Here is a 27498-nt window from a genome sequence, read left to right on the forward strand (position 1 = left end):
AGTAGTACATTCCCAGTTTAATCACAATTAATGATTAAGGGTGTGCAAATGCACACCTTCCCTGAGACTACATCAGAAACACGACTTATATGATATTCAGACAAGACCCTTAGGTTCGTAGAGCACAACTCTTAGGAAGCTGGCTATTGAAACACTCCAGCCTGTAAACGAAAACAGTACTCTTTCCTTGGACTTCAACCATTAGTGGCACAGATCAGTCAGACCTTTCCCTGAAAATTAGTATCAGTTGCTGGGAGACACATTAAAGTAAATATGACAATGATGACAATGTTGAGAACCAGCTTTAATAAAATGAAGAAAGGATGACAGTTACCATTAAAGCAGCATTTAGGCATCATCGGAAAACCTTTTACTTATCAAGACCTAATTTATCAAGTTAGCTTTGTCCTGCCTTACATCTGTTCTCTAAATAAAAGAAACATTCAAAGCAGTACATAAATCTGTGATTGTGATGTATTAAAAGCGTACACTTTAAGGGAGGTTAAGGAAAAGCCATTTTGCCAGCACTAGCACACTGATGTAAAATGCTACGCACCAAAGCTGCAAAAAACTAAACTGTATTAACAGGTTTTAGCTCAGTGCACAGTATTCATAATGTCATCAGCACAAGGATTCAGATTTCAGACTTTTTTCTTCAAATCTCAAGTAAGGTTTCTTTCTTCAAAACTAACTCAAACGCTTGCCTCCATGTCTTTTGGCACTTAAATGACCTGATTTTTATGCTTCACACTTCTGAAAAATCAGAAATCACTTATTTGCATTCATAAGTGACAATACAGATATCTGCTCCCTCACTTCCATACACAAGAGGCTCTCATTTTTAGCAAACAAGGAACACTGGGGACTGAGATTACAAAAGTACTGTTAATCCTGCTTGATATTGCACAAACCATTTCTCCTACAGAAGTACTATTACTTTAGCAGTAACTGGACTGCAAAAGTGGATTTATTATCAGCCCTTTGATTACTCTGCAGATGTTTTAAATTTATTGCTACCCAGCTTAACACTCCCTAAATTAACTGTTTTCAAAGTCTTTACACAGTTGAGCAATTAAAATACAGCATATAATTTCTTTTTAATAAAAATAGTTATTAGGATAGTGCTTTATTAAATAGACTACAACTCAAAATGAAAACACTTTTAGTTGAAGGACCAAGATGTTCATTATGTAAATTAAACTATTCAAATGTTTTAACAAGAGTACATGTAAGATTTGCTGCAAGTCTAGCTTAAGTCAAATACATTCCACCAGTCAATATGCCTCCTTAAGCATTTGCTGAAATCCTAAGCACAGCACATGCTTAAACGCTTTGCAGCAATTTCTGCCATACTTGTGTCTAATTCACAAAAGTAAACTCATACAATATAGAACTGATACAACAGAAACATACAGAAGCACAACGCATTTCCTGCACAAATACAGTATTTGTTATTTTGTTGTAACACTGCAGAATAACCTAAACCCCACAAAGAACAATTACCTATACTAACAGTGCTTGTGCAACTTTGATGACTCCTAAGCTCAGTTACCAGACACGTAAGCAAAATACATAGCTACTTCTTTCAAAAGGGAAGAAAGATGGGAGAAAAAGTCAGAACAAAATGTTACTGCATCCATCCTACATAGAAAGGGCTAGTGTTTGACTTGACTCTTTATCAACACAAAATTATACATATAAAGCACTGTACTTTTGAACATATTAACAGGATTTTCAGTCCACTTTCATGACAAACTGAGATGTTTCCTGAAGCAAGGGAATCTATTTAACACAAGTGCAAAACAGCGTTTCAGCTGCGCTGGCTCTCCACAGCAAGTACACGCTGTGCAACTGGGCTCCATCAGAGTTCTCAAATGTTTGCCCTCACAGAAGGATCTAGAGGAAAAGGTTACACATCTTCTAGCGCCTGTTCCCACCTCATGTCTCACTCTACACCTAGGTGAGAGGGGATAAACTGAGATACAAAGTTAAGTTGCCATTTCTAATCTGAATTCCTTGATTGCGTAAAGTTAATCTGAAAATTGAACCACTTCATTGGTCTATCACCCTTCATGTGTCACTCCATCCTTTCTTAATTCAAGGGATTGCCAAGACTCCTATTGCCAAAACCATCCATTTCAGATGACCTCAGCATTCCCCAGGTCTTCAATTGTTCATCGGGAATCCTGAGGGCTCATGATGCTCTGCACTCTAATTGCTCCTCTGAAGCCATCCACTTCTGCTGGGAAGACACATAGTTCTCAGGAAATGTTGCACGGCTATGATCTTGTTGGGATCACAAAGACCTGATGGGATGACTCGCATGACTGGAGTGCTGCAGTGCAGGGCTACAGGCTCTTTAGGAAAGACAAGCGAGAAAGACAAGGTCAAAGTGGTGGAGTTGCCATTTACATGAGAACACAGCTGGAATGCATGGAGTGCTGCCTTGGGATGGACAAAGAGCCAACTGAGAGTTTACTCAGGTAAGGACTAGAGATGGCAGGTATGGGTGACATTATAGTGGACGTCTATAGATGACCTGACCAGAAGTGGACGAGGCGCTCTAGCTGGAAGCAGCTTCACATTCACAGGCCCTGGTCCCTGTCCCTCCCCGCTGGAGGAGCTGGAGAGCAAAACACAAGCAATACAGAAGGCTTCTGAAGAGCATCGATGACAGCTTCCTGATCCAAATAATAGAGGAACCAACGGGAGATGATCTGCTGGCCCTCATACTCACCACCAAGTGGCTTGTTAGGCATGTGAAAGTCAAAGTCAATCTTGGTCGCAGTGACCTTGAGATGACCGTGTGTGACTCTGACTGGAATTCAGGCTCCAGAGATGAGAAAGCAAGACAAAAAGCAAGCATAATGCTGGACTTCAGGAAAGCAGATGTGTGCCTCTTCAAAGACCTGTTTGGTAGTCTGATAGGACTAAGCCCTGGAGGGAAGATGGGCCCAAGAAAGTTGATTTAATATTCAAGGATCACCTCCTCCAAACTTGAGTGGCCCATCCCAATGAATAGGAAGTCAAGCAAAAATGCCAGGGGGCCTGCATACAGAGACAAGCAGCTCCTGGCAAAACTCAATTACAAGAAAGAAGCAGAGTCATCAGTGGAACAAAATCTGGTTGGAAGCCACTGCATACTCTGGGGATCAATACTAGGTCCAATTGCATTAAGAATACTGGAGCATCTCTCATATGAGGAAAGGCTGAGAAAGATGAGGCAGTTTAGCCTGGAGAAGACAAGACTCCAGGTGCTAAGCTTGTGAATGGGTGTAAAGATGGCACCACGCTCTTTCCAGTGGTGTCTAATGCTAAGACCAGAGGCAATGGGCACAACCTGAAACACATGAGGTTCCATCTAAACATCAGGAAACACTTTTGTACTCCGAGGGTGACTGAACACTGGCACAGGCTGCCCAGGGATATTGTGGAGTCTCCATCCTTGAAGAAATTCAAAATCCGTTTGGACACGGTCCTGAGAAACCAGCTCTGGATGAACCAGCTTGAGCACAGGGGGTTGAAACAGATGACCTCCAGAGGTCCCTTCCAACCTCAACCATTATGTGATTCTTTGATATGTTGAGAATTTGCTTAAAAGAGGAAGGACACTCAACTATTTCCCCTCATTTTTTATTATTCTGATTTCTTCAAAAAATAGCATAACAATGCACTTTCCAATGAAAACTGATACAAGAAATCTAACAAAACTAGCTTTGACGCACACAAATTTCAATGAAACATTTCAACACTTCTAAACTGTCAGCATTTTTTTAGCTAGTTTCAGAAGTACTAATTCTAGCAGACAAGAGTCTTGCTTTCCTTGTCAGCAGCTGACCTGACTGATTCTACTGCTTTGGTGAAGGTTATAGGTGTTCTCCTACACAATAAAAAGAAATATATCAGGAGTCATGGAGTAAAGAGTATGACCTAATTACAGGGGGAACACAATATAACTACAAACTCAGATAATTTGAACACTTAACTCTAACAGAAATGTTCTTTCTTAGGTTTATTATGACTTTTCAAAATACTCATAACCATCAACATTTAATCATTTCATCTTTATGTAAACTATACTAGCCAACAGCTACTGTTAGCCCAAGAGAGGAGAGAAAAAATATGACATATTCACACTCTCTCAGTAGTGGGTGGCTACAAGCATGTGGGAAGCAGAGCAAACACCATGTCAGAAATTTCTAAGCCAGCTCTTAGAGACTGACAGGCAGTTAAGATGGTAGTTAGTCAAAATTCTGCCTATTGTCAATTAGATTACATCCCCGAAGTATTTGGCTCTGATATGGGGACTGTTATCCCCATGTACTGGCTTGCATACACACATACACAGCCCTTCTTGCCTGAGTGAACTTCCAGCCTCCTCAGATGTTATCAGCCTGCCCTTTTGGTTCATGATCCAGTACATAATAGTGTTCATAATGTCTTAAGGACTGCAGTGAGGTCCCCATCACTACCAATAACTCATCCTTCTGCCAAACACCCATTTGGAGTTTTATGAAGCAAGTAAGAAACATATCCCAAGATCTGTCTAGTAAGTTTCAGGAGACATTAAAACTGCCAGAAAGTCCGGTAAGTCAATAGAAAATGTTCAGTAATCTAAGTTCAGCAGCGGTTATTCATTACCACATAGTCATATTCAGAAAAAGAGACAGAGATTTAAACTTAGAAATTTAGTTCTTTCAGAGGTGTTTTGTACAGAACAAACTTGTTTAATCTTGGAAGCACCATGAAGTTACACTACATATCAGCAAGCACAAAAAACCAAGAACATTATGGGACTCTGTCACGTAAACTACACCTTGAATACCACTAAGGTAGATTTACACTGCAGGCTTGAGCACAGCACAGAGGTGCTCAAACTGACTCAGGTATTATTTGCCACTTACCTCTACATGCAATGTAGACATACCTTATATGTGTGACTGTATCTAGTGAACTAACAGAGCTCTGCAGTACAATGTTTAGGCCCTCATTCTGCACATCAAACTTGACAGTGTTTCCATCCATTTCAGAAAGTGCAGGGTCAAGTTTGTAATCACAAACACATTTCTGCTAACAAAACATTTGTTTCTAACATAAACTTGTGTCAAGTTCAAACATGAGTTTTGAGAGCATGCAGATTGCTTACAAATGCTTAAAAAGACTGGTTCAGAATCTCTCATATATACACACACAAGTCCATCTGTCACAGACAGGCAATGTAACTCAGAATCATGAGCTTGCTCTAGTTTTCGATAGTGTCCTGCACACTTCTGATAATTAAAAAATAAAAAATAAAAAAATAGTTGCCACAATGGATTTCTGACCATTCCAACTTGCACATGGATATGATCTCTTCTTGCTGCATCCAGTACATGAAGTTTCACAGTTGCTTTTCGAATGCAAATACCAAGTAAATACCTAAACAAAGAAAATGGGAATATTTAAAGTTTCAGCTTCCTCTGTGACTTGATGAAGCTTTCAAAATGCAAACAAGTTGATACTCTGCCCAAAGAACCTGTTAACAAATTACTGAAACTATAAAGACTGCTATGGTTCCTAACGAGTAACTCTAGCATTAAATTCCAGCACAGTTTTAGATATGTTTTCACAGAAGAGCTAAGAATGCACAAAAGCAAAATATTTCAAATACTGCTACTCTCTGTAACCAACAGGCTATTCTACACACTTTGCATCACAGTCATTCAGTCAATACCAAGTTTTCAAAACAATACTTACTTGTTGCTTCCCATTCAGATTTACTCAAAGTTCCCTAGGAGACAAAAAAAAAAACAAAACCAGAATTTCAACAACAATTAAAAAAAAAAAGAAAAGGGAACAATAACACACCAGTTTAACTCAGGATAATCAAACTTCCACAGACCAACTTCTAACCATCCCACACTGCCTAGCTATTCGGACAAGAGCTACCGGGACAAGAGCAGCATTACTGTAGATACTTACAGAGCATTACCATGGATACTTGTAACTCCAATAACCAGGGCAGTAGGGAATTGCAACACCCCAGATAGCACAATACAACTAAATTACACAGGTATAAGAGAATGGGCCAAGAGCCTGTTGGGCTGGATGCCTGTGCAATGTGGAATATGCTGGGTCTATCACTGCACACAGGTGTGACTTGACCTGGGCTCAAGCTGTTGTCCAGTCCAAGATGCCCGACATTTGTGAGAAGTCAAGAAGAGGCCCTATTTAATGGTGCTACCACCTTCCCTGAGAACACTGCCTGCAGCCCACAAAAGCTCTATTTGCAAGAGAGCAAATCCCAATCCAACTCACACGTTGTGAAAAAACAGCCTGCCTCGCAGCCCAGGAAACCTACTCCTACCTCCTCTTTTCAGTTTAAAGCAGGGCAAATGTACAAGTGAAAAACTGCTGCCATCTACCCTACCAATTAAGAAGCATGAGATAGCAAGCAGCCTGTTTTCTGTTCTGCCCACTCCATTCCCTTGTAGTGAGTCCTCACTGGGAACATGACTTAGCCCATACACTACCTACTTACCAACCCCAACTATTGATTCATCTTTCAAAACAGTAGCGAAAAAAAGGCTTGTTCGAGCAGATTTCTTCTCTGCCAGATGATACAGTAGGTGGCAAAAGAGGTCTTTTGTCTGACCTGACCATTCTCATGCTTATTTCTTAAAAGCAGCATTTTTCTTTTTAAAATGTTTAAGATTTCAAATACAGAGAGCAGGTTTCTCTTCCCTCCTGATATAGGATTTTTCTACATACAGTAAAAGGAATATATCCTATAAGAATCTAAAAATTCAGAACATGAACAGTAGATAAACCAATGATTTTAAAAAGGAAAAATCCAAGTGGAACAAACTCAGGTATAGCATGAAGCTAGTCAGCTTATGACAATGAAATAGGATACCATACGATTTTACTAAAACTACAGTCTTTACCTGAGCTAGTCTCCAATTTTGGTTCCGTCTTGTCAAAGAACCTCAACACATAAAGACCTAAAGTTCAGACTGAAAGAGCCAATTTTGCTTAATCAGGAACTATTCAGCATGAACAGTTAGGTTAAACCAAGCCTTTGCGATGATTCTGCAGCCTGACTCCTCAGTGCATAGACAAGCAAACACAGCTATATGCTACCCTGAATAGCTAGCCAGGCTATAGGTGGAGAGTCAATAGCCATGTGGCTGCAGTTCCTGGGAAAAAATTACAGTAGACACTCAGTCCTCCTGCTCATTTCCCAGGAACAGCAGCTGTGCAGGCTCCTGCCCATCATGCCCCTAACTCTGAGGCCAATATGAAACAGTGAAAATCTGGGAGAGAACCAGCTGCAGACAACTCCAACACTGGCATGTACTGCTAGGACAGTGGAATTAAAACCTGTTTATAAAAAACATGAGAAAGACAGCAAGCTCAAAAAGGTAGCATGTGCATTAGAGGACAAGACTAGAAACAGAAAGAAAACCATACTTAATTTGACCACTGATCTAAAATCTCGTATAACCTTCAGAGAGCATGGTTCAATATTCTCTTATTTCTGAAGTCATAAATCAAGCTGCCAAAACAGAAGAAATGCAGAGAAATATGCGACAGGATAGCAGACGAGGTTTTGTACAAGGTAAGGTTATGGTCATCACAAAGACAGTTTCTTTCCAATACAGAATGTGAACTGAATGTCATATTTAATAAGATCAAGTGTGGAAATACATGGATTTAGTTTTATGCATATAGGAATAGCCTAATTCTAGGATCTGTTAAAAAAAAATAAATTAAAAAAAAAATAGCATTTACAGAACTTCATAAAATCATTTGAGAAGGGAGCTGAATCTTCTTCACCCAAAAAGACAACAGAAAAGTGTTTAAGATTGCAAATACATAGAGTATAATGAAGAAAGTTTTCAATTCTCCTGTCAGGGGATTAGAAGAAGAAAGCTAAAGCTTTCTTCAGTATTGTGAAGATCCAGAAACAAGAACATTGCGAAGATCCAGAAACAAGAACATCCTTCAAATTAAGAAGAGTTATGTTAGAAGAGCTACCAAGGAAGACAGCAAAACATCCTTTCCCTTTTGCATTGTCACAAACTTCCTAATGGCTACCAGGTTAAGTGAAATTGATTGTTTTGAGTATGGGACTTAAATGAGATGAACTCCTCAGCCCTGCAGCAATGTGGTTTTTCACATGCACAGGGACATTCATACCAATTTCACTGCAGTTGAAATGAAGGCACCACATGTTTGAAAGATCAGGACCTCAATTTTAGACACCATTTGCTCTACTGAAGTAAGAAGGAACTTACCAATGGTAACTTAGCTTTGCCATCTTTGATGAACTCTTTTGCATGTTCATAGTCATCAGGTTTATCAGAAACAAGCCTGGAATCACCAAATGTAGAATATGGCTGGAGAACACCGGAAACAAGAAATAAATATAAATTGCATACATTTATCACATCGGTCAAGGATTTGTCACAATGTAGCCCAGAACAGAGGTCAATAATTAAGAGGATTTTGAATTCAGATCTCTCCTTTATAGTACCTACGAGATCAGGTCTGATACTGCCTACTTTGCCGAAAACCTGCCACCTAGGATTTATAAACCAACTTTTATCCTCATGTCTCCAAACAGGTGAAACAAACTACTAAAATTCTGCTCTGTGTACAGCTCATTCTGAGTATTACCTATTAATCTTTTAGAACAGCCACTGAACAAATCAGCATCTCTTAAGCAGAAGCATTAAGAAATGAGCAACTGTAAGATCACAAGCAGAATGCTTAAAATGCTTCAATAACACCCAGGAGCTGTAACAGAAGTATACAACCAATTCTTCAACGCTAATATACTTAATGTCCTAATTTCAGCTGCGATAGAGTTAATTTTCTTCCTAGTAGCTGGTGTAGTGCTGCGTTTTGGCTTCAGTCTGAGGACAATACTGGTAACACACCAATGTTTTAATTGTTGCCAAATAGTACTTACTCTGATCAAGGACTTTTGAGTCTCCCATGCTCTGCCAGTGAGGAGGGGCACAAGAAGCCAGGTGGAAGCAGAGACAGGACACCTGACCCAAACTAGCCAAAGGGGTATTCCACACCACAGCATGTCATGACCACTACATAAACTGGGGGGAATTGGCCAGAAGGGACTGATTGCTGCTTAGGTCGGACTGGGTATTGATCAGTGGGTGGGGAGCAATTGCACTGTGCATCACTTGGGATTTTCTGAATTTTCATTTCTCTTTTTTTTTTTTTTTTTTACTGTTGCCTACTACTATCAATATTATTGTTGTTATTATTTCTATTATTATTACGTTTTACTTAACTTCAATTACTACACTGTTCTTATCTCAACCTGCAGTTCTTACCTTGTCCCAACTCTTTTCCCTGTCCCGCTCAGGGCAGGGGTGCAATCAAGCAGCTGCATGATACTTAACTGCCAACTGGGCTTAAACCATGACAACTTAAGGATCTCAGTATATACTTACTAAACATTCTAATCACTACATAATGGTCTGTACTTAGCAATGCAGTCCTCAATTGTAGTGGGCCACTTATCTAAGACAACTTCCACTTTTCTGAAAATGAAGCTGATATGTCACAGGCTATGTCACCACATTATTGGCAATATGAGCCCATACAAAGCACGATCACTCTCAGAGTCAACAGGGACAGTCAAGTGCACTTAGAGCCCATGTGACTCAGTTTTATATGTCACTGAACACTTGACTTGATAGTTTTAAGCTGAAAAAATAAATAAAGAAAAAAATCTGTTTGAGGGAGGAGGGAAGAACAGAGAACTGAATAAAATCAAAACATCAGAGACGGCACTGAAAAGCTTCTCTGAAGCTGATAAAGCCATCCAGGACAAGAGCCTGAGGATAAAAAAAAAAGCAGAAACACTGGGCAAAACCATAGCCTCAGTTACAGTTAAGTACCATTTTTTTTTCTACAAATACAGCCTGTCCTTCTATTCCTACAAAGATACTTTCTGCATTTTCAATCAAAATTCCTTGCACAAAGATCTACTTTCAGTCTCTGTTGAGGAAAAAATGCATTATGGTTACCACTGTCTGAAACGAGGCACAATTCCTGTGCTTCTGCTTACTACTCAATAAAAAACAAACATTTGCCTCAAAATTGAAATTTTTGTCTACAAAACTGAATCACTCTATTGGGTGCAGGTGCCCGGGCACTGGCAGCAGGGGCTGCAGAGGTGGTCTCTGTGAGAAGAGGCTGGGGCTGCCTCATGCTGGACAGAGCTGGTTCCACCAGTCCAACAGAAACACTGCAGGGCACAGCTGAGCCCCTCAGCCACGGGTGTAGCACCTCTGGTAAAATGTGCTTAAAAAAGCATAAAAAAAAAAAAAATGTACAAAGCAGCTGTGAGAAAAGAGTAAGGAAAACCGTGAAACTACCCTGCAGGTCATCACAGAAGGAGAGGAGGTGCTCCAGCTGCTAGAGCAGAGGTTCCCCTGCAGCCCCCAGTGCAGACTATAGTGAGGCAGGCTGTGCCCCTACAGCCCACCAAGGACTATGCTGGAACAGATACCCCACAACACAGCCCTGTCCTGGGTTCAGCAGTAGCAGTTATTTTTCTCCTTCTCAGTAGCTGGTGCAGTGCTGTGGTTTTGACTTTCAGCCTGGAAACAGCACTGATAACACCGATGTTTTTAGTTGTTGATCAGTAATGTTTATTCTGACCAAGGACTTTCTAAGTCTCATGCTCTGCTAGGGAGGAGGGGAAGCTGGGAGGAAGCAGACAGGACACCTGACCCAAACTAGCCAAAGAGGTATTCCATGTCACAGCACATCTCGCCCAGGATGTAAACTGGGGGCAGTTACCCGGAAGGGCTAGATCACTGCTCGGTCAGGCTGGGTATGGGTCAGTGGGTGGTGAGCAGTTGTATTCTCTCCCCTTGTCATTTCCCTTATCATTATTATTACTGGTGGTAGCAGCAGTGGTTCATGTTATACCTTAGTTACTGGGCTGGTCTTATCTCAATCCGTGGGAGTTACATTCTTTCGATTCTCCTCCCTACCCCTGTGGGTGTGGGGAGGAAGAAGGTGGGGAGTGAGAGAGAGGCTGCATGGTTCTTATTTACAGCTGGGCTTAAACCACAACAAGCCCACAGAAGACCACATGCTGCAGCAGGCAGACATGACCAGCAGGAAGCTGCAGCCTGTGGAGGGCTCACACAGGAGCAAGGTCCTAGCAGGAGCAGTGGCCTACGGAAAGCTGCCCAACCAGGAGCAGGTTTTCCGGCAGGAGCTGCAACCCCATGAAGAACCAACCCACATGAGGTCTGTTCCTGAAGGACTGTGCCCCATTGAGACAGCACACATTGGAGCAGCTTGTGAAAATTGTATTCCACTGGAGGAACTCATGCTGGAGCAGGGTAAAAGTGTGAAGAGGAAGGAGAGGCAGAGACAAAGAGCTATGGACTGACCACAAACCCCATTCCCCACTGCCCTGCACCACAGGGTGGTGAGAAGAGGTAGAAAGGTCAGGAGTGAAGTTGAGCCTGGGAACAAGCACTGAGTGGGACAAAGGTGGTTTTAGATTTGTCTTTTCACCATACTACTACTTTTTTTCTTTTTTTTTGGTAACTAATTTAATTAATCTTCTCCAATTTGACAGTCTGCTTTGCCCATGACAGTAACTGCGAGGCAATCTCCCTGTCTTTATCTTGACCCACAAGGTTTTTTTCTTATTTTGTCTCTGCATTTTGTTGCGAAGAGAGAACAAGAAAGCAGGCTGGTGGGCGTCTGACAGCCAGTCAAGGTCAACTCACTACAACCACACTTTCAGCCACAGGAGTTTAGTTCTTCTGTTGGCAGCCCTTAATTAATCACACAGTGTTCACAAGAGGAATTTCAATTATTGCACAAGTAATTAACAAGATGTAAAATACTATTTAAATGAAACACCTTCATATTTACCTCCAAGGCCTGCATTCTCCTTAACAGCATTTTATGCTCCTCATTCTTTATTTTTTCTTCATAGAATTCCCGAAATGTCATTTTGTAGACTAATTTCATACCATGCTTCTTCGCCATTCTGTCAAAATAGTAAGCTTAATTAGGGAAGCTATGAAATTATTGTAGTTTTATTTTCTAAGGAACAATTCTAAGCCACAGTGACATCTTCTGGTATTCACTAGGATTACACTCTTTCTAGAATTTGCTTTCTTAGTAGACATTTAAATGAAAAAAATGCACTACCACCATAAACTGTATTTTTTTTTTAATTAGGACAACAAAAATTCACGCAGAATTAATTTAAAAACATTAATAGAAAAACATCTCTTCTCCCAATGCACAGAAATAAGTTCTGTTTGAACTTCCAGATAGACTACATGAATCTCCCTGAAGTATCGCCACCTTGACATGTCACATACTATAGATATAAGCCTCTCTCTGCTAGATTTAGTGCCTTGTATCTCAATTATATGCACGCCCTGTGCTCATACAATACTGAAGTTACAGGTGTCAGTGACAAATGTTCGTATCTGTCATAGAGAACTATTAATTAATTGTGTGAAAATACACAGGTTTGAAGGAAAAGCTTAATAGTGTTTAACTACCACACTAAGCTTGAAGGACATGAAAACACACAACACGGAAACGTTTGTCTATACCCCAGGAAACAGGCTGGGAAAGGCAAATCTGAATGCACACAGAGGTAACAACAAAATGCATGCTCACAGATGAATATGATTTAGAAGAAGAAAAGAAGTTGTAGGAAAAATCCTATGAACATCTGAAGAAAGCTGAAGACAAGGAAGAAGAACTATGATGAAGATGACATACAAGGCAGCTTGCTGAAGGACTAAAGAAAATTATTCTAAATAACTCTCTTCTATTCTACATTCTAAAGAAAAGTAGAATTAACCTCTACAAAAAAAATAAAAATATTAAGATTAAAGAAGAAAAATCTGACAGCACTATAAGTTTTCTGACAGATCCAATATATTATAGAAACAGCTTAGCTGGAAAAGACTTTTACGATCATCAGATACAGCCATTCTCATGTGAAACGTAGTTTAAGTCTTCACAGCTTCTGACCAGAGCACTTTCAGCTGAGTGCAATGGACAGATCATAGCTGCAGATGAAAACACAAGAAACCACTGCATTTGGAGCAACAACAAAGAATTAAGAACTGAAAAATATAAGAAAACCAAAATATAATGTTCTGCAAGTACCACACAATGACACACAGACTAAACAAATGCTTATTATGTTTCATAGCTTTCATTGTATAATGAATTCAAACACTTAACTTACTCTTCCAATAATGGAAAGTAAACCAAGAACTCGGGGACATCAACCACTTCTTCCAAATGGAAATCATACTTGCAGCCAAACAAAGGATATTCTCCCTTCTTTTCAAATTTTACACTGTACACATCATTCCCAAATGAATTTGTTTCTGAAGATTCAAGCCGCTTTCTATAAAAAGAGATATAATCAAACATTAATTGACTAGGTTTTAATTTAACAAGCATAGAAAACTTGTAGACAATTTAACAAGCATAGAAAAGCATAAGAGGTCTGAAAGTGTTTCTCCCAGTACTACAGCATTCAGTGATCTCTCTAGCTTCTCACCTCCCCTACCTAACAAGGCAAGGAAATAATGAAATTAGAAGATGCATACTAGCTTTTAACAGTTTATAATTCCTGTACAACATCCTAAGGACTAAAGGGACAGTCTCCATGGACAAACTACACTTCTCGAAACAACCACAGCAAAACCCTAACAGTTATTCTCCAGGCTATGGCTATTTTGCTGTTAAGTCATTACAGAGGGTTTATGTATGAAGATCTATACATACTCTAAGCAGAAGAGCCACAGACGAAAGAGACAAGGGTTAGTACAGATTAATTTTTTTGAGTCAAGTTCACAAGTGAGATTCTCCTGATTAGAATCCAAAATTGTTGTAAAAAAACTTGCCTGTTTGCACAAACATATCAGAGCATTGTAAGAATGATTATCACTTAACAATGCTTCACAGACTTTTGAACAGCTAATAGAATATAAAAGCACTTACACAAGTTCAAAGCTATTTGGAGTTGTGCCAATGAAATACCCTCCAGGAGAGAGGTTCCCACAAGCATTTTTAAGCATCATGTCAGCCTGCTCATATGTCTCAAAAGAATAATGGTAAACAAACTGACAGCTGCAAATGTCAAAGCGCATATCTGGATCACTGTATTTAGAAGACAAGAGATCCTGAAATAGATTAAAAAGAAAAAAAAAAAAAGTATGTAACAAAACCTACAAAGCCAAGCATAATTCAATTAAATCTTCCAACAAAGACACTACTCCTATAATTCTTTAAAGCTTTTCCTTTCAGTCCCCATTCCTTTACAAGTTCAACAAGAGCAAGATGAAAAAGAGTAAGTCCTCTGCTACACAGAAATCCACGCACAACATCTGGGAACAAGAATGCACACACATTTCAAAGTTATCATGTCCCAAATTCCTCCCATGTTTTCAAGTAACATCACTACACTGAAAGGCTAAAACTCAAGGTTAGTTACCTAATAGTTTCAAGAGATATTTTAGTGCTGAGGGTTTATAATCAGTCACTATTCTAGCAGAAAACAATTATAAAATTAGTTTTCTGTTTAGCAAGTCTCTGTCATAAGAACTGACCCATTAAACATATAATTGAGAAAAGGAGGAGTTGTTTTAAGTATAGCAATTTGCACTGCTTCCAAGGTGGATCTCTCTGTATTCTAACACACATACATACCTATGTACCAACACACTCCTCCCCACGCAGGACAAAATAACCAGTAACTCTGAAGAAGTCATAGAACAGACTTTGGCCTCTTCAGGAGCCTGCTCAGGAAGATTACATGGGACATAGCCGTAGAGGGCAGGGGGCCCAAGATTGTTGGTTGATATTCAAGGATCACCTGCTACAAGCTCAGGAGTGCTGCATCCCAACTAGAAGGACGTGCAGCAGGAGGGCCAGGAGACCTCCTTGGGTGGATAAGGAGCTGCTAAGGAAAATTCAAAGGAAAAAAGAGGCTTATAAAAGGTGAAAGCAAGGACAGGCGGCCTGGGAAGAATACAGGGATGCTGTCCAGGAAGCTAGGGACCAGGTTAGGAAAGCTAAGGCCCAGTTAGAATTAAACTATGGCTAGGGATGTTAAGGATAACAGGAAGGGATTCTAAGGCACACAGCGAATAAAGGACAGACTAGGGACAACATGGGCCCCCTCTGGAACCTATCAGGAGAACTGGCTACACAGGATTTGGAGAAGGCTGAGGTTCTGAATGACTTCTTTGCCTCAGTCTTCACTGGCAAATGCTCTGACAACACCACCCAAGTCTCGGAAGGCAGGTGCAGGGACTGTGAGAATTAAGACCCTGGGCCCACTGTAGGAGAGGATCTGGTTCGAGACCATCTTAAAAACCTGAATGTACACAAGTCCATGGGACCTGATGGAATCCATCTGCGGGTCCTGAAGGAGCTGGCAAATGAAGTTGCTAAGCCACAGGCCATCATATTTGAAAAATCATGGCAGTCAGGTGAAGTTCCCAATGACTGGAGAAAGGGAAATATAACCCCCATTTTCAAGAAGGGGAAAATGGAAGACCCAGGGAACTACAGACCAGTCAGTCTCACCTCTGTGCCTGGTAAAATCTTGGAGCACATTCTCCTGGACAGCATGCTAAGGCACATGAAAAACAACAAGGTGCTTGGTGACAGCCAGCATGGCTTCACTAAGGGGAAATCCTGCCTGACCAATCTGGTGGCCTTCTATGATGGGGCTACAGAAATGATGGACAGGGATTGAGCAGCAGATGTCATCTACCTGCACATGTGCAAAGCATTCTACACCATTCCACACGACATCCTTCTCTCTAAATTGGAGAGACATCAATTTGATAGGTAGACCACTCGGTGGATAAAGAACTGGCTGGATGGCCGCATGCAAAGAGTTGTGGTCAATGGCTCAATGTCCAGCTGGAGACCACTAACAAGCGGTGTCCCTCAGGGATTGGTGTTGGGACCGGTCTTGTTTAACATCTTTGTTGGTGGATGGACAGTGGGACTGAGCGTGCCCTCAGCAAGTTTGCCAATGACACCAAGCTGTGTGGTCCGGTTGATATGCTGGAGGGAAGGGATGCCATCCAGAGGGGCCTCGACACGCTTGTAAGGTGGGCTGATGACAAGCTCATGAAGTTTAACCAGGACAAGTGCAAGGTCCTACACCTGGGTCAGAGCAATCCCGGGCACAGCTGCTAGTTGGGCAAAGACGAGATTCAGAGCAGCCCTGCAGAGAAGGACTTGGGGGTGTTGGTCGATGATAAAATGAACATGAGACAGCTTCAGTATGCGCTCGCAGCCCAGAAAGCCAACCGTATCCTGGGCTGCATCAAAAGGAGAGTGACCAGCAGGTCGAAGGAGGTGATCCTGCCCCTCTACTCTGCTCTCGTGAGACCTCACCTGGAGTATTGTGTGCAGTTCTGGTGTCCTCAACATAAAAAGGACATGGAACTGTTGGAACAAGTCCAGAGGAGGGCCATGGGGATATTCAGGGGACTGGTGCACCTCCCATATGAAGATAGCCTGAGAAAGTTGGGGCTGCTCAGCCTGGAGAAGAGAAGGCCGCATGCAGACCTCATAGCAACCTTCCTGTAACTGAAGGGGGCCTATAAGGATGCTGGAGAGGGACTCTTCATTAGGGACTGTAGTGATAGGACAAGGGGTAACAGGTTAAAACTTAAAACAGGGGAAGTTTAGATTGGATATAAGGAAGAAATTCTTTACTGTGAGGGTGGTGAGGCACTGGAATGGGTTGCCCAGGGAAGTTGTGAATGCTCCATCCCTGGCAGTGTTCAAGGCCAGGTTGGACAGAGCCTTGGGTGGCACGCTTTAATGTGAGGTGTCCCTGCCCATGGCAGGGGGTTTGGAACTAGATGATCTTAAGTCCTTTCCAACCCTAACTATTCTATGATTCTAAGAACTTCAGAGCCCTTGAAATTTATCAGGATAAAGCTTGCCACACTTTGACCCTGTATTCAGTAGTTCTCTAATCCTTCTTGCTCAGGCTTCCTTCATACAATACTCCTAGTATTGTATAAAGTATACTTAAGTATACTTACTTACGTATATATACAAAGTATACTTACTTAGTATATATACTTACTTAAATATTTATACTTAAGTAACACAGGAGCACACAAATTCTTCCCAAGGACCATGATGTGGATTCTGTACTTAAAATATTTCATACTTAACAGTTCTACCCGAGTTTTCTTCTCTCCCAGACTTTCATCCACCCACTCACTCCCAGACTCTATCAGTTCATCCCACATACTGTCAATGTTCTGTCTGTGCCAAGACAAAAAACGGACACATCACATACCCATAGCAATTGAGCTGCTCATTTACTCCCCCTCTACACTTTGAAAAAGCAATAGGAAACTGAGAAACAGAGGTGGGCAAAATTAGACAAGCTGCAAGAATGAGATTTTGCACTATATACAATATAGATTTCACAGACACAAAGTCAAGGAGATGAATTTTTGTGTGCACAGACAGGCAGGACAATGTGTGCAACAGAAAACAGATGTGTACTTAAGATTGAGCTGTAATAGTGACACAGAAATATCCCTGTCTTTCCTGATCAAGGCTCTTTCCCCTCTCCCCCAAGTTTGAGCTGAGAGGAACGTGCAACAGACTGTATTCTTGAGAAGGAGAAGCAACCAAGAATCCAAGCAAACAATCCTTCCTGCAAGGCTAGGAAGAATAGGTTCAGCCTTTTCACAGATATGCTGGAACCAAGTAGGCTCTATCCTTCAGCCTGCATTTCTACAAAGCAAAAGTAGTGCTGGTTACAAGACCATCTCTCCTAAGCCTCAGTAATGTATTCACCATCACCTCCAGACAGCCTAAGAAATCTGCTCTATGAGACAAGTTTTGAAGATATGTATTACAGTAATTAAAATGCTGTTAGAAACAAACAAAAAAAAAATACTGGGATAAGCAAAATATATGTCAAATCAGAAAACGTCCCTTACTCCTTCCAGCATAAAAATACATTTTGCTAGCTCCCAGAACCCCAGAGGCAAGTTATCATTCCCATCCTCTTGTAAAGGGAAAGCAGCAGATTTATTATCTAAGACATTCAGGCTTCAAGAATGTTATACTGTAAAACAGTAATAAAACTACATCTTAAACCAACTTTCCAGTAACCCATTTGGCTGATTCTCCTGACAGCACACCAATCTAATCTTGAAAATATATACACACCAAAAATATTACAGCACTACCATAATTTCCTATACCTGCTTAACAAAAGAACATTAAACCTCCAAAACATTAAAAGCATAGGCACTGTACCTTGGTACTATCCGCTTGTATAAATTCTGCATCAAAAATATGTTCATTATAACGACATCGGGCTTTCATGTCTTCATATCGCTGCTTGCACTGTTGCACAGAAATGTCAGCAATATCTATATATGGAGAGAGAAATTTTGAAAAACAAATAAACTGAACAAGTGTGTAAATAACCACTTTCATATTTCCAATTTCACAGAATCATAGAATGGTTAGGGTTGGAAAGTACCTTAAGATTATGTAGTTCCAACCCCCCTACCACAGGCAGGGACAACTCACTTTAGGCCATGTTGCCCAAGAACCTGTCCAGCCTGGCCTTGAACACAGTTTGTAGAAAAGGAATTTAATTTGCAGGAAGTGTTTGGGGTTATAGCTATTTGTGATTTTCAGTCTTTAGTTCAAGACAAAAGTCTTAATCTAAAGATTTTAGAAAGCTCCCATCCTCAAAAGTGCAAAGCAAGCTTCCAAAATTTCAAGTAATGATACTACGCGATTGATACTAAGTGCTGTCAGCCCTAAGTGTCTAGTATACATTAGCTAAAACAGTTCAGCCCTCAGGATTTCTCAAAAAAGTACTAAAAGCTCTTCACCATTTTTCAAATATACAAGAAGTTGAAATGGAGTTACTTCTGATATATATATAGATATCACAGCATATATCATCACGGGAATTGCTTTCTAATTTTTTTTAAGACTGCTCCTCTCAAGCATCGAATTTCACTGAATAATAACAGCACAAATTTTTTAACTAACAATATGCAATAAATTTATATGAGAACTTTGTAAGCAAATTAATAAACTGTATTTGAAGACTGCCAACAGAACAAGGCAAGAAAGAGCTTTAAAATACAGAACATCCCAGAATAATTCACACTAAAGGGATGTTATGAACTTTTGGTATCTAATTAAGTTTGAAGTGATGGATGGATAAGGAGCTGCTGAGGAAAATTCAAAGGAAAAAGGAGGCTTATAAAAAATGGAAGCAAGGACAGGCGGCCTGGGTAGAGTACAGGGATGTTGTCCGGGAAGCTAGGGACCAGGTCAGGAAGACTAAGGCTCAGTTAGAATTAAACGTAGCCAGGGATGTTAAGGATAACAGGAAGGGATTCGACAGGTATGTAGCAAACAAAAAAAAGACTAGGGACAACATAGGCCCCCTGAGGAAACTTTCAGGAGAACTCGTTACACAGGATTTGGAGAAGGCTGAGGTTCTGAATGACTTCTTTGCCTCAGTCTTCACTGGCAAAGGCACGGACTGCACCACCCAGGTCTTAGAGTAGACGCAGGGACTGTGAGAATGAACACCCTGGGCCCACTGTAGGAGAGGATCTGGTTCGAGACCATCTTAAAAATCTGAATGTACACAAGTCCATGGGACCTGATGGAATCCATCTGCGGGTCCTGAAAGAGCTGGCGAATGAAGTTGCTAAGCCACTGGCCATCATATTTGAAAAATCGTGGCCGTCAGGTGAAGTTCCCGATGACTGGGAAAAGGGAAATATAACCCCCATTTTCAAGAAGGGGAAAATGGAAGACCCGGGGAATTACAGACCAGTCAGTCTCACCTCTGTGCCTGGTAAAATCTTGGAGCACATTCTCCTGGACAGCATGCTAAGGCACATGAAAAACAACAAGGTGCTTGGTGACAGCCAGCATGGCTTCACTAAGGGGAAATCCTGCCTGACCAATCTGGTGGCCTTCTATGATGGGGCTACAGAACTGATGGACAGGGGTAGAGCAGCTGATGTCATCAACTTGTGCAAAGCGTTTGACACTGTCCCACACGACATCCTTCTCTCTAAATTGGAGAGATATCAATTTGATGGATGGACCACTCGGTGGATAAAGAACTGGCTGGATGGCCGCACACAAAGAGTTGTGGTCAATGGCTCAATGTCCAGCTGGAGACCAGTAACGAGCGGTGTCCCTCAGGGATTGGTGTTGGGACCGGTCTTGTTCAACATCTTTGTTGCTGACATGGACAGTGGGATTGAGTGTGCCCTCAGCAAGTTTGCCGATCACACCAAGCTGTGTGGTCCGGTTGATATGCTGGAGGGAAGGGATGCCATCCAGAGGGACCTTGACACGCTTGTGAGGTGGGCTGATGCCAAACTTATGAAGTTCAACCACGACAAGTGCAAGGTCCTACACCTGGGTCGGAGCAATCCCAGGCACAGCTACAGACTGGGCAAAGAAGAGATTCAGAGCAGCCCTGCAGAGAAGGACTTGGGGGTGCTGGTCGATGAGAAAATGAACATGGGCCAGCAGTGTGCTCTCACAGCTCAGAAAGCCAACCATATCCTGGGCTGCATCAAAAGGAGTGTGGCCAGCAGGTTGAAGGAGGTGATCCTGCCCCTCTACTTTGCTCTCGTGAGACCTCACCTGGAGTATTGTGTGCAGTTCTGGTGTCCTCAACATAAAAAGGACATGGAACTGTTGGAACAAGTCCAGAGGAGGGCCATGGGGATATTCAGGGGACTGGTGCACCTCCCATATGAAGATAGCCTGAGAAAGTTGGGGCTGCTCAGCCTGGAGAAGAGAAGGCCGCATGCAGACCTCATAGCAACCTTCCTGTAACTGAAGGGGGCCTATAAGGATGCTGGAGAGGGACTCTTCATTAGGGACTGTAGTGATAGGACAAGGGGTGACAGGTTAAAACTTAAAACAGGGGAAGTTTAGATTGGATATAAGGAAGAAATTCTTTCCTGTTAGGGTGGTGAGGCACTGCAATAGGTTGCCCAGGGGGGTTGTGAGTGCTCCATCCCTGGCAGTGTTCAAGGCCAGGCCGGATGAAGCCTTGTGTGGGATGGTTTAGTGTGAGGTGTCCCTGCCTGTGGCAGGGGGGTTGGAACTAGATGATCTTAAGGTCCTTTCCAACCCTAACTATTCTATGATTCTATGGTTCTATGATGATTCTAATACTTCCTCTGATTATCCTTGGGAAAAGAGAAGATGGCATCTCACTTCCAACATCTAAGCAAACTATTTAAACAAGAGAGGTTTTTTTAATCAGTTTTCAGCTCTTCCCCTTTCAGAAAGTCTTTCCTTGATTCTAACACTTAAAACCATTTTCTGTCACAACATGGCGAGGTTTATTTTGTTTGCTAAGGCAATCTTTGTGTGTTTTCACAACAGTTAAAAAATACTGCAAGATAGTATGTGTGAGAAAAAGACATGAAATACAGTCTTTTTCCCAGTGCTACACTTTGCATAAGACAATCTGTGGCAATAGTGTCTCTTTAGTGATACTAGTTCTTAGTTACAAGTTGAACAGAAAGCTATTACACAGAAAATCAGTTTCTTATATTTATGCTGGCAATCAAGTTGATGTCTTCAGATTAAAAGACAATAGAAGACTTTTTGACAGAAGTCATACCACTGCATTCTTGGGCTTACTAAAAGAAGGAAATAAGAAAAGACTGGAGATGCACCCATAAAACACTAACGGACTTTCCCTGGGAAGTTATTTTGTCTTCTTACCAGTACAAACAAGTTTTTTAATTCTGCCTTTTTTCCATTTCAGTAGGTCTCCACCTTTGCCACATCCTAGATCCAGAACAGCTATATCATTCTTTTTCCGTCGTACCCGGTCTATAAATTCACCTAGAAAAACAACAAGAGAGAACTCACATACAGGTTTCTGTAATTCACTTGTATCGTATAGAGAAGCCTAAAGTACCAAAACTGTGTGAGATTTTTAAAACATCTCAAAACTTACTTTGCCGGGAAGTCTTCTTAGCATTAGACTTACACCTCTCTTTCTAGAAACCACTAATGATGAACAGAACCACAATATTTTAAAACTATAGAGAAGATAATGAATATTTTATGTGCTTAATGTGCTTTGCATGTAATGTAAGTGGAGTGCTGAACTGTTTCTATGGCAGACAAAGGCAAAACTGCACACCACTAAAGAACCACTCTGTGCGTGAGTAGGCAAACAGGGTTCCCTTTCATTATCATTATAATGAAGGCAGATGTTATCTGAAAGTACAGGAAAGCCTTTTGTAGAAGAGTAAAAGCCAATTAAATGCTTCAGCCACAACATTTCCTTGCAGTCACATTACATAAATGTTTAACATTTTCCACTCACTCTCCTATGCCTTGCAATAACATTAGGTACTTACTTGCTGTCGTCTTGCCCTACACACACCAGTTTCATTACTCTGCCTAGATTATCTCTGACTAATGTTGGCATATTATGTAAAACATATCTGCATGCTAGCAACTTTTATTCACAGTAAGAAACACGAAATATGTTCCAATACATCTCCTACAACACACTACTGAAATTCATTGCAACTGAAAGTCTTCAACACAGGCTTCAGGAACAGCTTTATATAAATCTAAATATTGCTTCCAACTGCTCTGACACAACACAACAAAAAGCAGCACAGTAAGAAAAACAGTGCCAACATCTCCTGGCATAGATCCCTCTTCATGAATCTGTGGTGTCGTGCCAATAATTCGTTTCTTTGTTTGTAGGTATCTGACAGTTCCGCTTCCTCATTTTGGAATTAATTTGTGGGACAGCAGATTTTGCCTTTCATAAAAAGCTGCTGACTCTTAAAGAACTATATCCCCTAGCTTTTAATCTTTTACACTGTTGACAATAGGCAGTACAGAAAAATATCTGAGTTCAAGTTTCCTGCAAAATTGCTTAATCAAGATCCAAGGACAGACTGCTTTAGGAAAAGCTTAAGAAGTTATCTGAGATAGATTTAAATAACAGCTCAATCTAAGAAGGACAGATTCTTTATGATTTAAAGCTGTACCTTTATCTTTTAAAATGTCACAAAGAGCAGTTTCCAGTATGAACTTTTTCTAGTGTTCAGGTCACTTGATCTTTAAACCTTTAGCATACATTTGGCACTCCAACAACAGTATTTTATTGCACTTGAAAATCTCACTATGCATTAAGAGATAAAGTGTCACAATCAAGACCAGCAGAAAAAAGTTACATTTTGATACAAAAATTAATTAGATTTTATGAAAGTGACCAGTTAGGGAAGCTTACCAATGAGGACGCTCTTTGTCCAATTATTAAAGTTTCGGAGGTAGAATATGCGAGACTGGCTACGTTTTTCCAATCCAACTTCCTGAAGCTCATTATAATGTGCAGCTACAGCTTGCCCATGGCCCACCTTACACTGTAGAAAAGAGGGAAGGAATAGACTCAAACAGTGAATTCTTAAAAGACACATGTTCACTTTAAAGATTTAAGATAGTAAACAAGAAATACTATTAAGAGCACCATCATTATATATATATATAAAAACATTTTCTGTATCTGTCCTGGTACTGATGTCAGCACTTCCCATTATCACACAGACAACTCCCTTAAAAATTTTAATCCCCTTTTCAGTTGGTTTGAGTAATTTCTGACAGATGAAGCCCAGCATCTTTTCTTCATAGACATACTGAATTTTCAGTTGTCTAATACTCTCATCACTCTCAAGTAATCAGTTTCATTCCCCTTAAACCTAGGATTGAAGAGAGAATGTTCCTTCTTGAGGAATTTTATGCTTCTTGAAAAATGCTGTCTGAGAAATTCAATGTTTACATCTAACAGAAGTGTATAAACTGCCAATTTAACCAAAATGCCAACTAGCTGATGTCACATAAAGCCCCAACAGAATGATTCCACTGCCAGAGCTTTAGACAAGACTATGGTAAAGGAATGTGAGTAATGTCAATGTATCCCGTTTAATGCTTAACAGTTAGCTGTAGAAGTGTCTCCAGCTTAGCTTTAACTGTAAATACTCCAAGAGATCTCTGTCCCATGTGACACAGAGAATCAGATCTTCACCTTGAAAATAATCTTCAATTACACGCACAAAATTGAAACAAATAATAATGTGGGGAACCAATACAATTTCTGTGAGACACAAAAGTGTTTGAAATAACAGTACAAACTAGAACGAACGATTCTCAGTTAAAACCCACAAACATGTTACAAAGCCCCAGTCGGTATGAATTCATACAGCAACTAAAAACATTCCCCACAGCTGACTACAAAAGTCAATACCCAAGTATTTTATTATTCAAATAGCAGTTCCTCAAGTGAAAAGGTTTTAATAACTTTAAAACACTACCTGAATTCTGTAGCATTTCATATCATTTTGGTAACCTTTGAAATTAACACAGAATTCCTATGACCCCATCATCTGTTTATTACCACAACTTGGCTGACATAATAATTATTTTGACCATTTCTAATCTTTTTTAAGGTAGGCACAGATGGCTCCCTGAACAGCTACTGAGGGTGACGTAAATGAGAACAGCTGACTTTGTATTAATGTGTCCTCTGCACTTGTCAATCTATTAACACATCTCAGCTGCTGCAAGCACAGTTGCAAACAGCCATCAGCAATAACATCTAGATGCTGGCAGCTGCGTTCAATGCAATCACCCCTCTACACCCTCAAGCTATGCAAAGCCAAGGTATTTTTTGTCCATCTAAACCATATCCAAGAGCTACTTTATTAGAAATATGACAGGATTAATAATGTTTCTACCACAACAAAGGGCACTTTTTATTTTATTAGATTTCTTAGCCATAAGTTAACATCCTGGAAAAATTCTGAACGGAGAAACAAAACATTAGGTCAAAGGCATTTTCAAATTGTACTCAAATATCCCAAAAGATCATAATTAGACAGCACCAGTTTCTGCAAGCTCATACATAATAAATGACAGCATCATATTACCTTTTTTTTACCCTCCCGGTTAAAAGGACAAATGTTTTCTGCTACACCTGCAGTCTTCAAACAAAAAAGCATCCGTAAACCTTTCAGTACTTCACTTTGCTAACAAACCATACTGAAATTATATCACAGAGGATGAAGTTTGTAGTCTTCTAAATTATATAATACGTTACTGAGGAAATGAAAGGACAAAATTATCTTATGGGAGAACCTCAAACACACTATACCAACACAGGAAAACAACATATAAAACATGAATTCAAGATACAGGACTTGGACTAATGCCAGTAAACCCTACGTTGCACTACCAGATTGCTACCCCACAGGCAACAGAACAATAGTCTTAGAACTGGAGTAAGCATATGCTGAGTTCAGTTCTCTCAACATTCTAATTACTAGCCCTCCTTCTCTCCCATTAAGCCCAACATAACTTCTACACCTGTTATTTTGCTAGAAAATTACCCACAAACTCCGACATTTGGTGTTTCACACTGGTTCACGTATCTTTAGTATCAATATTTTTAATTTTTTCTTGAGCTAAGGCTTTGAAACAAGGATTTGAACATAACTCAAAATAAATGATACTCACTGCTTTCTTAGGGGGTTCATCTTCAGAGTCTAAATTCTTCCCTCTTGCTGCGCCATCCTGATTACCACTATGGACTTCTTTTTCATTTGCAGTGGACTGAACTGTACCTGAAGTTGAACTATCGCCTTCCTGACCAATACCTGAATCTGCTTCTGAAGTACCAGGTGTTCTCTCCACTTCTTCATCCAAAATCTTCTCTACTTCCTGTTCTTCACTGTTGGTTAAATCCGCCATTTTTGAAAAGTGAGTCTCCTTGTCCATTTATCAGAATGGAAGTCTATACAGGGAAAAAACAGAACAAACCACCAACTATTTTCAGTGTTGAATTTTTTACTTCTGGTTACACTCATGACTTTCAATTATCATGCTGGCATTTCAAAAAATAACAGGAGTTTGCCCTAGAAAATATAGGCTTCAAATTTGACTAGTTATTTTATAAAGATAGCACAATTTCAAAGTACTGTCACTGCAGAAAGATCAAATTAAGAGAAAATTTTACTCTCTGTGTCTCAGTCTCTTAGCTACCTTTATTGACTCAATGGCAACACGCTACTGCATTTTGAGCCTGTAATCTCCCTTTTCCCCTCCCCATAAAAAGTAAACTACAAACCACTTTATGTTTAGAAACACAAGCTGACAGAGTCCCTCAAATTGGTAAATTCACTATTTAAACTATTTACAAATGGATGTCCTCAAACAAGAAACTCAAGGTGTTTCTTAAGAGCAAATTTTCATATCAGGAGTGGATTTTCAAGTTTGCCAAGAATATCCACTGCACCTCAAGTCTCACTAGTACTAGGAATCTTCAGCTGTAACTGTGTTTCCTTATCTCCACAAACATCTATACAGCCTGTAGGACAGCAAATCACTGTTACATGACCCATTCAGCCTCCATCATATCCCGGCCTTCTCTACACCATTATCGGCAAGCAGGACGCATGCTTTCTAATACAGCACAGCAGAAGACAATTTGGCAACTCCTCTTCCGAAATAGTGGCTTATTTCAGTCTAACAAAAACCACGCAGTCCACTGTGCACAGGCTTAAGCTTCCTAACGGGAATCAAAACGCATTAATTAAGCAGACCACTTATACAGAGACCCCGAACAGTTTTCCTCAAAACAAATGGCCTCAAAGCATAACTTACGTAAACTTTTCTACTATGCTACATCACCTAACTCACGCTTCTAAAGCGGCGCACCCTTTCTTAGCTTCACCTGGCTGTCCCAATCAGTTTATCTGATGTTTCTGAGGCCTAGATTTAGAAACTATCCGAATTTCGCAACCAAGTTCTCAGGAGCAACTCCTTCGGAAGAGAGCTCAAAACACGACGGGGAACGGGAGGGGGCCGGGACTGCCCCCACGGACCTCGAAGTCGGCCGCGCAAAAAAGCGACAGTCCCCGCAGCGGCACCCCACTAACGGGGCAAGACCCTGGGGTCTTCTCGCTGCACCACGGGGGGTTGAAGGCGGGGGTCCGGAAGCCGGCAGGCGGGGCGCTCCCACTGCCCGCCGCTGCGAGACCCGGCCCGGCCCGGCCCGGCCCACCACAACAACGGACAAAGCGCGCGCCGCCGCGGCACCACCCACGAGCCCCGGCGCGGCCGCCACCGACTGGCAATGGCCGGGGGCGCGGGGCAGAGGGCTGGGGGCGCGGGGCAGAGGGCTCGGGGCGCGCCGCCCGCCTCGGCGCCGCCCGCGGTACCGCCACCTCGCGATGCCGTCGTTGGGCCGCCCGTCCGGGTCTGCAACACTCACCCAGCCGCACGCCACTCCGCCATCCTGTTTGCAGAAATGACGCCTTCCGCCGTGCGGCAGCAAGCGTGACGCCGTCACATCCGGTCTCGTCCCGCGGCGGGACAAGA

General features: G+C 41.2%; 1 protein-coding gene across 3 annotated transcripts; it reads right to left on the reverse strand.

The window, feature by feature from the left end:
• Positions 1 to 283: 283 nt before the first annotated feature.
• RNMT (RNA guanine-7 methyltransferase) lies at positions 284 to 27495 on the reverse strand. 3 transcript variants are annotated; one of them, XM_065667931.1, is made up of 12 exons: positions 27392 to 27495; positions 25636 to 25912; positions 25050 to 25103; positions 23357 to 23489; positions 21820 to 21942; positions 18340 to 18455; positions 14026 to 14207; positions 13262 to 13426; positions 11917 to 12034; positions 8280 to 8381; positions 5737 to 5770; positions 284 to 5418 (listed from the first exon to the last, which is right to left on the reverse strand). In XM_065667931.1, exons 2-12 carry the CDS (start codon positions 25894 to 25896, stop codon positions 5381 to 5383), a joined length of 1326 nt encoding a protein of 441 aa, XP_065524003.1. In that variant the 5' UTR covers positions 25897 to 25912; positions 27392 to 27495; the 3' UTR covers positions 284 to 5380. The 3 variants fall into 3 exon arrangements, with proteins under 3 accessions (XP_065524003.1, XP_065524004.1, XP_065524005.1); XM_065667932.1 differs by lacking the exon at positions 27392 to 27495 and adding an exon at positions 27003 to 27149; XM_065667933.1 differs by lacking the exon at positions 25050 to 25103.
• Between the last annotated feature and the right edge of the window lie 3 nt (positions 27496 to 27498).

The sequence above is a fragment of the Lathamus discolor genome, chromosome 2, assembly GCF_037157495.1.
Source record: "Lathamus discolor isolate bLatDis1 chromosome 2, bLatDis1.hap1, whole genome shotgun sequence".
Taxonomy (NCBI): Eukaryota; Metazoa; Chordata; class Aves; order Psittaciformes; family Psittacidae; genus Lathamus; species Lathamus discolor.

Coding starts and splice junctions, on each gene's coding strand:
- RNMT (XM_065667931.1), bottom strand. CDS start 25,896: ATGGACAAGGAGACTCACTTTTCAAAAATGGCGGATTTAACCAACAGT. Junction 21,943..23,356: donor GACAAAGAGCGTCCTCATTG/GTAAGCTTCCCT, acceptor TTGTTTTTCTAG/GTGAATTTATAGACCGGGTA. Junction 8,382..11,916: donor GGAGAATGCAGGCCTTGGAG/GTAAATATGAAG, acceptor GGTGTTCTCCAG/CCATATTCTACATTTGGTGA.